The 17,765-nt window shown below is 40.5% G+C and overlaps 1 protein-coding gene across 1 annotated transcript in view; it reads right to left on the bottom strand.

Moving 5' to 3' along the window:
* fhod3b (formin homology 2 domain containing 3b) overlaps window positions 1-17,765 on the bottom strand; it is a 97,287-nt gene that overhangs the window by 22,768 nt on the left and 56,754 nt on the right. The window contains exons 4-5 of the mRNA XM_085366613.1: window positions 17,403-17,470; window positions 14,807-14,912 (exon numbers count right to left, since the gene is read on the bottom strand). Of these exons, the coding sequence (XP_085222739.1) occupies window positions 14,807-14,912; window positions 17,403-17,470 (174 nt within the window). The remainder of the gene's footprint in view (window positions 1-14,806; window positions 14,913-17,402; window positions 17,471-17,765) is intronic.

Below are 17,765 nucleotides of genomic sequence, written 5' to 3'. Positions count from 1 at the left end.
GCAGCTGATAGGCCAAAATTCCCAGGTGCAGCTGCTGTGTGTACATGATGTGTGAGAGCGTGTGGGTGGACAGGCCCTGTGTGTGTCTGTGTGTATGTGCTTGCTGTCGGCGTACTGCAGCGGCAGCAAGCAGCGGTGGCGACAGTGCATCTTTTATAAATTGGGGTTAAGTACTCGCAACATGTCAGAACAGAGAAACGGTCCTTTCCCACTGCGAGCTCTGGGCGTTGTGTCACAGCAGACCACAATAGAATGTGTTTTTGAAAAAGCGATTGACTATCGGTCAGTGCAGGCCAGAGAGAAACCCTCTGTAGCTCTCCCACCAGACAGCTTTAAAGAGATCATTTACAGCACACTGTGAGCACAGTGTACAAAATAATGATGCACAGTCAATTTTTATACAAACACAAAACAGCCTCAACTTTAAAGAGCTGTGTGGCATTAGCAGACCTGCAATATCATCACTGCACACTTATCTCTTGCGTGCACCTGTGTACGGTATCTGCCTTAGTGCAATGTGCTTTTAAGAAATTCCACTGAAAACACGCGTCTTTAATGAGACTTTTAAGTGTCATTACGCAACACGAATGTTCAGTTGCTGACAGATGAGACTTTATCTATCCACCACAAAGCGAGCAGGCTTTTAGATCACGCTGACATGTTATCACAAGGCAACATTTAAAGGTTTTAGCCTATAGAACAGAGGTGCCAAACATAAGGCCAGAATCGGCCCGGCAAAGACTCCAAACCAGCCTCACTGCATGGAAAATGTGAAGGCATATATTTTGCACTGTATTTTGCTACGTTTTACAGCTTTTATGACATTCATTGACGTGATTAAGAGAAAAAAGAAAACAATTGAATGAGAGAAAAGTTACCATTTTTTTCCCCACTATCTACCATAGAAATTTGTGATTGAGTGACTGGTGTGGTTGAAATTACACTTCTTTTTCTTACAGCGGCTTGCAAAAGTATTCGCCCCCTTTGAACTTTTCCACATTTTGTCACATTACAGCCAAACATGAATCAATTTTATTGGAATTCCAGGTGAAAGACCAATACAAAGTGGTGTACACATGAGAAGTGGAACGAAAATCATACATGATTCCAAACATTTTTTACAAATAAATAACTGCAAAGTGGGGTGTGCGTAATTATTCAGCCCCCTGAGTCAGCACTTTGTAGAACCACCTTTTGCTGCAATTACAGCTGCCAGTCTTTTAGGGTACGTCTCTACCAGCTTTGCACATCTAGAGACTGAAATCTTTGCCCATTTTTCTTTGCAAAACAGCTCCAGCTCAGTCAGATTAGATGGACAGCGTTTGTGAACAGCAGTTTTCAGATCTTGTCACAGATTCTCGATTGGATTTAGATCTGGACTTTGACTGGGCCATTCTAACACATGGATATGTTTTGTTTTAAATCCTTCCATTGTTGCCCTGGCTTTATGTTTAGGGTCATTGTCCTGCTGGAAGGTGAACCTCTGCCCCAGTCTCAAGTCTTTTGCAGACTCCAAGAGGTTTTCTTCCAAGATTGCCCTGTGTTTGGCTCCATCCATCTTCCCATCAACTCTGACCAGCTTCCCTGTCCCTGCTGAAGAGAAGCACCCCCAGAGCATGATGCTGCCACCACCATATTTGACAGTGGGGATGATGTGTTCAGAGTGATGTGCAGTATTAGTTTTCTGCCACACATAGCGTTTTGCATTTTGGCCTCATCTGACCAGAGCACCTTCTTCCACATGTTTGCTGTGTCCTCCACATGGCTTGTGGCAAACTGCAAACGGGACTTCTTATGGTTTCTGTTAACAATGGCTTTCTTCTTGCTACTCTTCCATCAAGGCCAACTTTGTGCAGTGCACGACTAATCGTTGTCCTATGGACAGATTCCCCCACCTGAGCTGTAGATCTCTGCAGCTCGTCCAGAGTCACCATGGGACTCTTGGCTTCATTTCTGATCAGCGCCCTCCTTGTTCGGCCTGTGAGTTTAGGTGGACGGCCTTGTCTTGGTAGGTTTACAGTTGTGCCATACTCCTTCTGTTTCTGAATGATTGCTTGAACAGTGCTCCGTAGGATGTTCAAGGCTTGAGAAATCTTTTTGTAGCCTAAGCCTGCTTTAAATTTGTCAATAACTTTATCCCTGACCTGTCTGGTGTGTTCTTTGGACTTCATGGTGTTGTTGCTCCCAATATTCTCTTAGACAACCTCTGAGGCTGTCACAGAGCAGCTGTATTTGTACTGACATTAGATCACACACAGGTGCACTCTATTTAGTCATTAGCACTCACCAGGCAATGTCTATGTGCAACTGACTGCACTCAGACCAAAGGGGGCTGAATAATTACGCACACCCCACTTTGCAGTTATTTATTTGTAAAAAATGTTTGGAATCATGTATGATTTTCGTTCCACTTCTCACGTGTACACCACTTTGTGTTGGTCTTTCACGTGGAATTCCAATAAAACTGATTCATGTTTGTGGCTGTAATGTGACAAATGTGGAAAAGTTCAAGGGGGCCGAATACTTTTGCAAGCCGCTGTATGTTACGATATCTCAGGTTTTAAATGTGTAGGTAAAAATCTTTGATTTGATAGATGGAGGCGTTTCATTGGTTACACCTTGAGGTGACAGTTGTTGTGATTTGACGCTATATAAATAAAGTTCAATTTAATTGGTCCGGCCCTCTTAACATCAACGTGGGCTGTATGTGGCCCACCATGCAAAACGAGTCTGACATCTCTGCTACTGAGAGCCAGTCATTCAAGCAGTCAACCGCGCAAAAAACAATCAGAATAAATATCATATTTGAATTTAATTTAGCGAACAGTTAAGATATGGAAATGATATGTTACTTGAACCATTATGTGGCGCCAGAAAACACACAGCCATTACCTTTTTTCTCACATTCATTAAAACTGCTGCTTCATGAAATTATTCATTGCCAGCGGCCTCTTGATGTACGATTTGACTACAAATCCAAAAACCGCAAAGACCGAATGGTTAGGTAAAATGATACTGTAACTGTTTAGAAAAAAAATTAAATTACCTGTCATTATGGGAAACCTTCATATTCTGGTCAAAACAGTTAAAAGGAGACATTTAATTACTCTCCAAACAATCACGTATGCGGACTGCAAATGAAAGCGATTTACACACACTTTGCTTTAACTAGTCATTTAACGGCCCTTTAAGAATTAGGCTGCCTGCTTCTTACAGTTTTAAGCTTTGAAACTGGGATGAACGTTTGCCATACTTCCCTAAGTGTTGGCCCAAAACCCAGGGTTGTTTTTAAACTGTACAACAGACAGTCATCTATAACTTTAGAAGAGGGTTAATAAGAGGAACATGTGAGTCCAGAGTCTGTAAAGGACTCTCTCCACTCTCAAGCACTGATTTGGGGCCAACAATGTGGGCCTCCATTTATATAATCATGAGCAGCTTTACCATACCTCACACAAAGCGCAACAATAACACTGCTAACTCCCTTTGTATGTACTGTATGTCACGTAATAAGATGCTTGCAGACAATGAGCTCCCTTCAAAGCACAGTGATTAGAGTTAAGATGCATGCCACTGGGGAAAAGGACAGCCAGGGTAAAAAGGACAGCTTTAAAGAAACTTTGAAGTGTCGAGTGAGCAGCCTGTCATCGGTGCAGCACTCTTACACTCAATTTATTTCAACATGCAACTGCCTTAAGAGTGAGTAGAACATTTGGACGACACAGAGTTGCAGCAGGGAACCACAGACTAGGAGACTGGAGGAGACAGACCCTGCTCCCGTGTCTCAAATTCTGAGAGAAGTACAAAATCAAACAACTGAAGTCTGGTGGAAGTGTTTCTTCAGGGCCTCTCCCTCTCATAAACCACAGCAATTATCTTCCACAGCCCCAGGAATGTGCAGGAAGGGCTGCTCCGTGACCACTGCCGAGGTGAGAAGCAGTCTGAGGTCTGTGAAGTCAGCACCAATGCAAGCCAGCTGACGTATATGTTTTTTAAAAAGACAACTTTATCTATAAGGATGCAAGAAATCAAATGAACAACTTTCTCCCACTTACCACTCTGGCCCGTTGGTTTCATTTACATTTTGGAATTTATCTAAACTGGGTCAGCCAAACTGTCTGTCAGTGTGCAACATTTATTTTACCAGGACTTTGGGAATGGGGCCAAATCTTTAGCCCCTACAGTGCAACATGGAGACTCTTATCTTGCATTCTGTGCATTAGCCAGATGCTGCGCTTAGATTTCTGAGGTGTACTTCCCTGTACCCACTGTACCTGGATCGCTGTATACTGCAAGGCCTAACAAAGGTTTTTTTTTTCATCTAAATTGATTTTCTACTATGTCAGATTTTAGTATTCACAGAGTTATGGAGATTATTACTGAATACAGACTTGCAAAGCCACTATTTTTCCTGTTGTGACTCATAAACAAATCAGGAGTATTTCCAGCAAATTTGTATAAAGGGTTTATTTGGAGCAACCTAAGATGGTTTTACATATTTATTGGATGATCAGTTAAAATAAAAGATCTAAGTGCATATTAAAAGCAGCAACAATCAACAGTTTATCAACAGTGGATCACATGACTCATTGAAAAGGTCTAGTAGCAATGAATCTATGGAACTCGGCTCTAAACTTTATGGAACAGCTCTGTTTTCACCCACGGGAAAATGAGTTTGCTTATCTGCTCATTTTAAGAAACTGGTATCATGCAAGTATTTTGTTTATGGCTTGTTTCCACTTTCCCAAGTCTTCAAAACAATCAAAATCTGTTTTTTCTGCCCTAAGCGTAACCTGAATTGGACAAGGGGGTGAGCAAATGGATGGATCAATAAAGTTGGTTAGTGAGATTTTACCTTGCAGCCTTGATCTAAGTTATTTGACCATCACTATGTTGTTATGAATGTAGATGTCACAAACGAAAGGATATCTGACTGAGAGAACGAGGGATACTGCACACTAATACAGTGATTTATTGTTCCTTCTAACTCTAATGGAAAAGATAATATACAATATTAGCATCAAGTTGTATCCAATAATTCTTTAAACTAGCAGCTGAGACATCCTTTCTCAGATACCAAAACAGACTGGTTAAATGAGTTCATAGTCAGTTCATGGGAACCAACAGGATTTTCTGATTAAAAATATATACACATATCTCACATATCGATTTAGTTGCATCAATTCTTAACATACAGTTCACTGGCACCAGTGAATGCAGATTTTTAAAAAAAAAAAGTTAAGAGGATATCCATCCATCTTCTATAGCTAGCATAGCAAAAAATGCTAGCTTAGTGTCTCTGGAAGTTAGCATGACACTGGGAGCTGAAAGGCAAACAGCATTATCTGATTATTCGTGGACGTATATTTTGGATAACCCTCTGCTCTTTAACGCGATACTGATGACAGTAGACCAGCAAGCTCATCAAGCTGTCCTCGACTCTGCTTTCACCACTCTGTGATCAGTTGTGATGAGACAGATGGGTATAAAACAACCGTAGCAGTAAAAACCTGTTTAACCAAATTAATTAGTGATTAATCATCTTAAATAACTTTTTTTTGTTGTTGTGAACCACCTACATCTGTAATGAAGAAGAGAAGTGTCACATCAAAATAAAACTTTCATAAAAACATTAAAGAGGTGTAGGCTCAGGTTTAGTTTGAAACATATATTTTTTAAAACTTCATCTGTACATATTCACAAGGTGTGTTGTTTTTCTTTTCTCATTAGAATAAAGGAATAATTGCTCTTCACACAGCCCTTGTATATACAATGTATACAATATGATTTCAACTTTTCTGTCGAATAAACACTTATCTTTGATAGTTTCAGTAAAATTTGTTAACACACAGTTCTTTGCAAAGTATATTATAAAGAAGAAAAAGAATGAATTTCAGTTACTGATTAAGTTACAGTCTGATTGATTACTCTTATTATTTCTCATTTCTGCATCCATATCTCTAGCTCCGTCCTGACTTAGAGTCTGTCTGCCATAAAAAGTCAAGTTTATTACTCAGCTCTACTGTACTGGACCAAGACATTTGTTAGTCAGCTAATAACCCAGACCATTAAAGCCAGACTAATTCCAATCACTGAGCCAACTGCCAGACTTACCTGAACTACCAGACTTACTTATTTGAACCCCATACAGTAAAACAACAGGGGGACGCTTCCATTTTCAGACCTGAATAAATGTCTGCCAGCATTTGACAAAATTTACTGTGGGCCTAAATCCAAACAAATTCCCTGAAGACAAACAAACAGGCCTAATGGAACAATAGCATGAAGTAACGCAGAGCGCCTCCCCAGTATTTGGCTGAGCAAGCTCCACAGGCACCGCAGACCCACTGCAGTGCTGAGCAGGGCAAAATCTCCTACAACATTATGAGGAGAATAAACAAGCTAAATGTGGTATCACTTTCTGTTCTACTGCTCACCTCTTTGTACTTGAACAGCTGAGAGAGTAGAAGGGCTACTGCACCAAATAAATTTTATCAAATGATTTTAGGACAATGAACAACTGGAAGAAGTCCAACAGATGATTTCTGCACCGCATCCAAATGAGAAAGACTTTGGCAACAAGCTGCTGCGTTACATCCACCCTCTTGTAAAGTGAACTGAAAGATGAGCTGTGGTAAATTCTTACTGCTCCTCAGAGCATAGTAGTGTGATTGAGTCTGGTTCTGGCCAGTCGCATACTGAATTCAGTCCCAAAAAACAGTCAGCTTACAAAAATCAGCCTTAAAGCCGTGAAACACTGACGATTTCAATCTATGTGCCTGCGTGCTGCATAACTGCAAAGGATTTTTTTTTTTTTTCCAAATTAGAGTTTATGTACCTTAGACAGCAAGGTCAGAGATAATAAAATGAGAGCTTGAGAAATGAACTAAATCAAACATTCTTATAATATAATTGGCTTGTATACTGAATTCTGTTACCGTAAAACAGGCTCTGGGATGGGATTGTAACTCTGCTGCCAGTGGGTCTGCTCAGGCTAAAAACTTCTACAGATGTAGGTAAGAAGAATAAGGGGAGCCAGAATATAGGTCAGGCAGGTGGGGTGAAGTGGGTTCAGATGTAAGCCGTCTGCTCACGTGAGGGCCGGAGGGGTCTGACACAGAGGAAGGACAGAGTGGGACACATCCGGTCGGAAGAAGGTTTCAAGTTTAACCCCAACACGTGATGACATGCTGCTGTGTTTGTGTAGGTAAATGGTAAATGTAGGTAATGTTAGTATTTTCAACACAGTGTCAAGCAGTCTATGGAGTATTTGCTTGTGTATATTTGAGTACGTGACTCAGTATGTCAGTTTAAACACTGGTGACTTAATTTATAGAGAACATGCTGGAAGCAAAAAACCAAAATGGTGCCAGTGGAGCAGAAAGAGTTGAGAGGCTGTGGGATGAAATCACGCGTAACACTCATTTCCTAAATTTCCACTGACCACATGAAGTTATTCCCATCATCCCAGAGGACCAAATTTTTAGGCAGGTACTGAAGCTATATAACACATGACTAGGATTACAGCCTCAGGGTTGTATGCCTCTGCCAACCAGTCGACTTGCTGTTTACGTCGGCGTCGATCCAGACTCGAGCTTTCAACCTTTGGATAAAAATATGTTTTATCACTTTACTTTATAAGACATTTGTGTACAATATTGTTATAATTAGCATATGATTTCTTGAGTTATGGATAAAAACTGGTTTGTGAGGTCAGAGCGACACCGACCTTGAGCCACCGAACCCCAATCAGTTCTTGTCTTACTGGAAATTTGTCCCAGATGTAATAAAATTTCCTCCAGCTGTACCTGACATCTCACATTAACCAGGATTGAATACATGAAAGGTCACAGTGTCCTTGACCTTTGACCACCAACATTTTATCACCAGCACCAAGGCATAAAAATATTATTAGCTTTTTCTAGACTACCAAACCCTGTTACTACCAACTACAACTATCTAGATTTTTTTGTGGGGCTTTGGTCTTTCATTTCACAATCAGACACTTTTATTGATTCAGGATATGCCAAATATCTGAAAACTACATTCAGCTGAGGGGAAAACATAAACTAAGATGCAAGTGAGAGCTCAAAAAATAACAAAATGCTTGCAGCCACCACAGAACATTAGATTTTATATCAATGTTTAGCTAGCTGGTTGAAACCAACTGTAATATGTGTCTTAGCAAGCTGTTGTAGCTGAATAAGGCACTTGCAAACACAACATTACTCGATTTCCTAAATTAACCACATTCCACTACAGTAATGCAAGTTGAATGTTGTGTAAATGCCTTAGCTTAACTTGCAGGAACTTAAAACTGACATTTAGATATTTGACCTATCAGTGACAAAATGTTTCCTATTCTTCCTGTTGATGGTGCCTGATATTGCACATCTTATTAAAGGCTCAGTTTTTCCAATTTTGGCAGCATTTAAAAATGAGGTTGTTCTATCCCACGAAACAGCAGCTTTAAAATGTTTTTCTTTTTACTTGCCAAGGGGACTGACAAAGAGAGACATTCACCTAATACAAATTCAATGGACAGCCATAATGTTTAATATTCTTTGTAGGTGGGACTTCATTGGCTGTGTCTCAGTGGCCTGAACCATCCCTTTGTTACCCTGGGGGCTTCAAATGATGCAATTAGGATTTCTTTTCCACTCACCTATTTTCCCTCTCCTTGTTTTCATAAACCATAATTACATTTAATCATTAGTTATTAATAATCTCTGGCTCTTTTCCACAGTGTGTATCTTATCCTGTCTCCCTCCCCTCATCCCCTAACCAGTGATAACAGATGGCTGCCCCTCCCCGAGCATCATTCCACCAGAGGTTTATTCCTGTTAAAAGGGAGTTTTTCCTTCCCACTGTCACTAAGTGCTTGACCAAAGGGTGTCATCTTTAGTTAACAATATAACATGCCTTGAGGTTACAGTTGTTGTGAACTGGTGCTATAAAAATAACAATGAACTGAACTAAATTGAATTACGACCATAACCTGCAGACTTAAGCTGTAAGTGTGCATGAATGAACATCCACGTCACCACAATGTCTATGCGTGTTTCAGTGAGTGAGTGCTTTTCAGATTGAAAAGATTTGCACTGAGAGGGCAGCGGGAGCAGTGGCTTTTCAAAAAGCTGCATGAGATTGGGTGGAAAACATGCACGTGTTCCCATGGGATCTCATTACAAACCAGGAGGTCAAGTTTCTATTGGTACAACAAGGGCATTCCGTGAGATCCCCGTCTCGCTCTTGTCTACATATGTGTGTCAGCAGTTCCCGCAAGGCCCTCTCGAATTCCCTTTACCCTAGAGAAAAATTAACAAAGCATGACTTTATCTTCTTTTAAAAGTCATTCTTGCACGATCACACTAACAAGGAAACGATTACACCTGTAATAACCAGCACATGCAGTATATTGATACATTCGCACAAATCCACACAGCTTGGTACAGACAAAATGGAAATGTTTATCCAGACAACGGGCCATCATAAAGGTCTCCCTCCAGCACAGCAATCCAGACAACACAATACGCACTGTTTCCAAGAAGAGCTTCCAACACTGCTGCTATGCCTGGGTTTTCACTCATAACAATCAAAACAGAATCTAAATTTAGGACTACTGAAAGTCTCCTTAGTGTGGATTAAAAAAATCCACGCTAAAAAAATCCCAAAAAAAATCCACACAGTATTAAAAAAATGTACTGCTGGTGTTTTGTTTTGCACTTAAGATACACAAGAACTTTCTCTTAACATATCAATCTATCGATCTGTCTGGTTAAAGGCTGCTCTAACCCTCGGTTTCCAACAGATTTTTTTCTACTCTTGGCTCTCATTGATGTCAGTGGCAGCCAATATCCCTAATATGGCCAACTTAAAATCATAGCCCAGTCAAATACTGTATATAAAACTTAGATTATTCCTATGGTGATTTTTCTTAACTACAGGTTTCCATTCCAGCTCGACACCACAGCCGCCCGTTCGGCTACAAAGTGCAGAGTACATAAATGAAGCTGGCTGCTCTTACCTTTGTTTACGGTGAAGCGTTTTGGATTGTGACACGCAGATGAAAACCGTTGCACATGTCTTGCTAGTGTGTCACATATAAAATTTAAAGCCTTTGCTACTACAGACACTTAAAATTTGAACAAAAGGCTCTTGTGTTTCAGGTGCACTTTGTGGAAACGGCGGCCACTAAAGTTCCTGCTGTGTGGCTCTAAAAGCTGATCTGTGTGCTGTATTGGGGGGGGGGGGGGGGTTAGGTCCTAGACAGTTTAAGAGGTAATGAAACACTTGACTAGAACACATCTATCTTTCCCACACGGCCCTTTTGAGCACTTCCTTCTGGAAACCAGGAAGTCAAGGTGCTTCAGCATTGTGGGATTATAACAGCCGTGTCATTAAAACTAGGAGATCTTAAAGTGGTAGCGAGACATAGAAGCCAAGGAAGAGCGAATGAGATAAAAGTATGAAATGAAATATGGGCATAACTTATAGCATAAGGTAATACTTCTAGACTCATATCTTTGAGAGCTATAAATTTTCAAGACTAAGTTAGAACATGCAAGCCCAGGTATATACAGTATAATTCAGTGTGTGATGGCCTTTTGGGTATGGAGATAAGTTATGCCCTGTTTACAAATGTGTTTTCCATCAAATATATATCCTCACTTGCTCTGGAAGCTGAAACAAAAAAAAAAAAAAAAAAAAAAAAAAAAAAAGAGTCTGTTTCTCCAAATTCCCATACATCAAAAACTAACGCTTCACTTCCAATTTGTTTCCACCAGTGCTTACAGATGGCAAATGTTTTGTCAACAGCAGCATGCAGGCTGAAATAGCACGGCCTCGAAGAAGTGCACGCAGAGAAAGTGTAGCTCAAAACAAAGCTTATGGCGAGGAATGTCAACAGTGAACCTTTCAAAGCAGGGAATAATTACTTCATGTTGACTGTAATTGGTTTGTCTTTAATCTGCCCTCTCTGTCTGTCGCTCCCATTTTTACAGTTACCAATTAAACACGGTTGTTGCTTTTGTTAGCGTTCTTACTATAAATTCTACAAATGGAAAAACCTTGTCATTTGTTCTTCCAACTCCTCTGCCTGTTTTGCTCATGATAATTAGTACCATAGGGATCTTTTTTTAACCACAGTGAAGAAAAAAAAAGTCTGAGCTTACTGATGAAACTTATTTGACCTTTTGGCAAAAGCTGCTTTTATTTTGGGGCTGAGGAAGCACTAACAACGACGAGTTACTGTGCCAACTTTCAGTATTTTATTTGGCACTTTTTAAGACAGAATAGAACGTTTTTTGTCAGAATGGCACAAAGGCACATATTAGGGTGGACCTAAACCACCATCTGATTTATTAGCATTTTGGACTTTACTATAAATGTGGTCTTCATGAAACCCATGCTTCTCAAAGTGTGGTAACATAACATACTGCAGCCTGTGAGTGCCACAAAGGAGGGATAAGCAATTACAGAAGAGGAAGAAGACAAATCTACTTTCAGCTGCTCCCTTATTCACAAGTGATAGCTCCACCTGTTGTATTTGGCAGATTTTTTGTGTCAAATTAAAGACGCACAGCCCCAAAGGGCTTTGTGTCTTTTCCTGACATCGAATCAGGGAACCTTTGCTTCCTAAGTAACAGTTTTTTATTACAGTCAATGCCATATGTCAAGCGCAGGCCTACAATAGTTGCAGTTACAAGTAAAACCCACCAGCTTCTAACCAGACAACACTAACTAATCTAAACGGTAAATGGACTCGTTCTTATGTAGCACTTTTCTACTCTGCTTGAGTACTCAAGTGCCTTAGACAACAAGCCTTATTCATCCATTCACAAGCATGTTGTCCTACACCTATGTGCTTTCTATCTAACACTCACGCTCCAATAAACACATCAGGAGCAACTTGGGGTTCAGCATCTTGCCCGAGGACACTTTGACGGCAAGGGATCAAACCACCAGCCTTCTGATTAGTAGACGACCCACGCTACCTCCTGAGCCACATCACTTTTGACAACTACATCTCTAATCAATGCATTCTCACTAACAACTAGTCACATACTGATGCTTGGTTGGGAACTTCTTGTCATATATTAGTGATATGTATCATGTTAACTCTGTGATAGGTTTTGAAAAAAATGATATGGTTTAAAATACATTCTTTCGCATGTTAACCACGAGTTACAAGTCAAACTTCTCCAACCTGCAACAAGTCTGCTGCAGAGAAAGAACATTTGACAACATTTGACACCTTTTTGGTTTGAGAAACTACATTCTTAACTAAAGAAACATACACTATGAAACCTTTGCTCTGATTTTCATTTCATTAACAAAAGATTTATGATTTCAAGAGCTGCTTTCGAAAGATAATAAATGAGCATGAAAGAAGCACGACTGAGCCTAATGAGGCCTTCATTGCCCTTTTGGCTCTCTTGTGTTTGCAGCTGATTGTAAGATTTACAGGAAGACCAGATGGCACGAGCACCTCTGAAACAGTGACCTCACACCCTTTCCTCTGATGGGGTGATAAGGGCATACAAGCTTTCCCCTGGGTCCAAAAAAAGAAAAAGAAAAAAATCGCAGGTCTCCAAGGAGTTAAGCCCAGGTCTGGAAGCCCTCCGAGCCAGGTGTGAGGGGCCGTGAAAGGGGCCAGACCCCAACCAGGCAGACACAGAAACCACTCACATCACTGAGGGAGCACTAACCCGCCACAGACACCTCCAGGGGTTTAAGAAGATGGAAAGAGAAAAAAAAAAAACCCGAAGAAAAAGAGCAAAGTGAGATGGTGTAGATTGCTAAGAATGCTGCAGGAACAAGCATTTACAATGAAGGCAATGTTCCACAGAGCTAAGGCTGGAGACCTGTTGTTCTAAAATGCAAGCAGACTGGTGTGCACGTGTGACTGTGCCTTTTTCAACTACAAAAGACCCATAAGATTGATATTTATTCTTGAAAGAGAGCAAGATTGTTTTGTCGGGAGGTTTTTAATGCACACCAGACAGACCAGGGTTCAAGGCCACATTCCTCTCAACTTTTTCCTTTTTTTTTTCTTTTCTTTTTTTTTCCTTTACTGGGCTCAACTTGAAAGACATTACAGCAAAAAGCATTAGAAGTGATCAGTGTTTGATACCAAAGCAATTACTGCTCTTGGTTTGCTATCTGCCTCTGTTCCATTCTCTGTGTGTGCACGTGTGAAAATTTCAGGCAAATAATTCACTCCCCTCTTGGGGATCCTTATGACATAGCTCCTCTTGGAAGTCATCAGCAGTAAAGCCGCCAGATCTATATTCATTTCTGACCTGTACATCTGGGTTCCAGCACATGCTCGACTTGCGTTCGCCAACACATGGCTCACGAGGGAGGGTGATCTACTACACTCCACATTTCCTCAGCTGGTCAGGAGAAATTAGGTCAAAAATTGAAATGGGTTAGACGGGCTTCAGGGAGAGTGCTAGTTTGGTTTAGGTTCTCATGTTGATGTAAAGATACGGGGAAAGGGGCAGGACTCCAATCCGCAGAGATGAGGCGATAAACTAGCACACGAAGGAAAGGAAAGAGTCTCACATGCTTTGCCAAACATTAAAGGAAAAAAATGGATGTCACAATAAGGAGGAGTGAACAGATATGAGAAGTGGTCTCATCATTCACAGCTGTATGACACTAACATCTCTTGCATGTGGTAAACTCTGAAGTTTCCAAAAACCAGTTGTTATCTGCCTGTCATGTTTTGGCCATTTAACCCGTGTGATTTATCTGTCTGAATCAGAGACGGGGCCAAGTTTAGATGAAGCCTCCAACATTTAAGATCAGCACGCCTGCAGAGGCGGTCTAGGCAGGGGTCATGTTCATGTTTATAACCTGCCGGGGGGGCACCATCAGTACTTTGTCACTTTTTTTCTTTAGTAACAAAAAAATAAATAAAAAAATCAACATTGGCGTGTTAGAAAATTAGAGAGGAAGCATTTGGGCTCATGCTGTAGCTTAGTTTGTAAACACAAGGGAGGTTACATCTGTTGGAAATGTGCAACGAAATTACAGGGGTCAGCTGCACTGTGACCTTTTATTAGGGAGGCTTAATGAAGAAACCACAGATGAGATGACTGAGCTACACAATTGGTTTTTTGTTTTTGTTTTGTTTGTTTTTTTCTAACCGCAATGACTCGATCCAAGCTAACAAATTCATGTTTATTATGTGTTCTACATATAAAATCAAACATCTAATAAAGCACTGACGTCAAGAGTCCAACTTAATCAACAGAAGTGCAACCAATCTCAATAAGGAGCAGGGAAAATAAAAATGAGAGGGAGGAGAGGAAAATTAGTTTTATGATCTGCAATATCCTGCCAGAACTTTTATTAGACACTTAAGCGTGTGTGACCCACCTCCTCACAGCAGGCTGTTAAATGGTAGTGACCTTGGAGAGAGAGAGAGAGCTGTGGACCTCTAGTATCCCCAAAACATGCTGTCCCTGCCCCCTTTTAACCTCAACGCACATGATCTCTGACATCACCGACACGGGAGACATAAATTAAACAGCTGCTAAACTTGGCCTAGCATCCACATTATCTGTGGCACACATTTGAGTTTGTTTATACGGGTAAAATGTGTGAGTGTGAGAAGGTCATCATGCAGAATCATCAATTTACATAGTTTATATAAACACATGTGGCTGTAGATAGGTTTATGGAAAGAAAAGTGTTACTGGATTGATTAATAACATCCTTGTGTTGTAAAATTGAGGTCGGGGGGGGGCTGTCAGCTTCACTGGTGCAAAGCTGTGCCGTTCTGCAACGTACATACCCCTGAGGATGTAATTCTGGTAGTTCTGGTCGGCTTCGGCTCCAACTTTTATCAAACACGTGAGTCCTTCGGCCACCACAAACTCGTGCACAAGGTCTTTGTCATCCTGGCAACAGAGAAAAAGGAAAATATCCAAGATTATAAACTCAAACATTTTATTTATTTTGTGTGGATTCATAACAGCAGTTGCCTCGAGAGGGCACTTCATATTGCAAGGTAAAAAAGCCAGAAATGAGAGCATCTTATATGAGCAAGCATTTGGTGACAGTGGGAAGGAAGAACTCCCTTTTAACAGGAAGGAACCTCCAGCAGCCAGAGAGAGCCAACATCAGAAAAGAAAAGACAAAAAAACCCCACAAACTATGGGAGAGAAAAGAAAATGCAGCAGCATATAAATGCATGGCACTCAGTGCACTATGGGAAATCACCCAGCAGCCTGAGCATTTAGCAGCATAACTAAAGAATTGTTCAGGGTCACCTAATCCAGCCCCAACTATGAGCCTCATCAAAAAGGAAAGTTTGAAGCTTAAACTTAAAAACCCGACAGTTGCTTCTATGGTCACTGAAGGATGGCTCCAAATGAAACTCAGATTTCATAGATGCCTTTGTGAAAATGGCCAAATTTCTAGCAAAAACAAACATGCTTACAGCCTTTTGCTGAAAACAGTTTTGGTCTCAAAAGCTAACACCCTTTCATATCAACTGTATGGGGAGCCATTTTTAAATAACTCATTGTTTTAATTGCATTAACTTTAACAGTTATGAATAATTAGAGGTACCTATGCTGAGCAATGTGGGTACAAACACAGGCAGACACTGTATGGCTACTAGCTCTCTGCTAGACTTCATGTCTAACAAACTCAACATCTCTACCTCGTTTTTCATGTTGGTGCCTTTTGAAGTATTTTAAATGCAAATATCTGGCAGGTACCGTGGCGTTCTTGTGGGTAACTGTACTAACAACCTATCCAAACAATGTCTTCTTCAGTTTTGGTGAGGGAAACTCTAGCATTTTATTTGTATGTCAAACAGCACTAACTAACTAAACTCTGTGTCTGGGTGATACATACACATTTTTATATAAGTTTAAATAAAATGATGGATAAATAAAGTAAATGAAATGATGTGAGTGAAGCACAATGAATGTCACGGTGGCTACATCCATTTTAATATACAGTTTATCTGCATTTTTTACTTTATACTATTATATTGATAGAGTTATTCTGGGCATTATATACTTAGCTATAAGGCTAATAAAAAGTAAGCTTAAGAAGCACAGTAATCTGATAAAATCAGCTCAAGAATCTAGTGAGATAATTTATGCTGATCTTTAAAGGCACGATTTACTCAAGAAAATGTATTTTCTCTTTGGCCTGCAGCGCTTGGTTTAGTGCAGATAGTCACTACAGAAAGGTCCATCTTATCTTGATCATATTATAACTAAATGAATGCCACAAAAACAAGAGAGCTGGTGACTTAATGTGAGCAAATTATAGTAATTTCATCTGCGCACAGTGGGTAAAACCACTGGTTAATCCTCCTGCAAAAAAGATTTACTAAACAACACTTGTAATATTTGTTTTACTGCAGGCAAAAAAACTATTTCTTGTAAGAGAACAGCTACAGACACACTTTACTCATTCCAAATCATCAGCTGGTTAACACTCAGCAGAAGTTTCTCAAATTCAGCAAAAAGTGGCTGCAGATGCAGTGAGAAGTGCAATCTGTTTGCAGCTTGTTCAAATGGATTCCTGTTGCTTCGGCCCCTCCACTTCATCCCACATTTTGTCCTTGATGACAAAACCACCTGCACCTCTCACACCTGTCGATGACTCCATAATTTAAGGCCAAGCATTAGGTTTTCCGCAGGATTTAACATTTTCTGATGCGCTCTACTGTTCAGATGGGATCGAGAGGAAAGCAGCAATAAACACAGTGGGGTGGTCAGGGCTACTTCTCCCCCAGGAGGAAGTCTAAGTGCTTCCAGAACATATTTACCATATATCTGTGATGGAGACTCCAGTCATTTGGCACAGCCTAAACATAAAGGCGTGCACTAAAGAAACAGAATGACCAGCAGTTACTAAACTCATACATGTGTATTACAGAACTGGAATGTAGGGAAGAAAGACATCGATCAGAGATATTTTACAAGAATTGTCACTGTTCTCTACAGCTGATAACTCACAGGGACACTCAGAGTGTAAAAAGTAAGGTATATTAATATATCCTGAGCATATATCAATGCCTGTTGCTCTCTTTTCCATTTAACTGTCAGTTATCCCTCCCCCTCTGCGACCGACTGCCCGCTAGCCCAGCCCAGAGTGTGAAGTATGACCAGACCTGAACACTCCACAGCTGCCACGAAGGCAGACTCTCAGCAGCACAACTCTGCCTCAAGAAAACAGTAATGTGTCCAAGTGCGAGCGTGAATGTGTGCACTGACTTCTTGTATGTTAATGCGTTTAAATTGACCAAAGAATTCACAAGATTTTGAAAAAATGATTATGAGAAACACAAAGCACTGTGGGGGTTGAATGAGGTGCAGTTTTAAGATGCTCTTACTAGACATCAGCTAGAATGAATAAATAATTACCTGAAAAATCTGCTTGAGGGAAAAGAGGGCTCTCCGCAGCTCCCGTCCTGTTGAGTTGTAGAGTTTTTCTGTATGGAAAGAAATCAGGGGTGAGTGGAAAAAAAAAATCAGCTGACAGTCACACATGTGGTATGTAATGTTACTAGACTTGCAGGATGATTCTGACTTTGCTTTAAAGTAATGTGTTTTAACTGCATCAAACTTGACGTTTCCATGGACTGAAAATGTAGAGAAAACCCCTTCATCGTGCACTCATTGGAAGCAATTATCCCCAGTGGTTAAATATGAAAGCTATCCAAAAAGAGAAATAGTGAGAGCAAAACAGTAGGAGCAACTCAGAGAACATCTGCAGTGAGTTAGAGA

Source organism: Diplotaxodon limnothrissa, linkage group LG11, assembly GCF_057381915.1.
Source record: "Diplotaxodon limnothrissa isolate DT_005_m linkage group LG11, D_limnothrissa_male_GT1.1, whole genome shotgun sequence".
Lineage (NCBI taxonomy): Eukaryota > Metazoa > Chordata > Actinopteri > Cichliformes > Cichlidae > Diplotaxodon > Diplotaxodon limnothrissa.
This window is presented reverse-complemented; position numbering and strand designations above follow the sequence as displayed.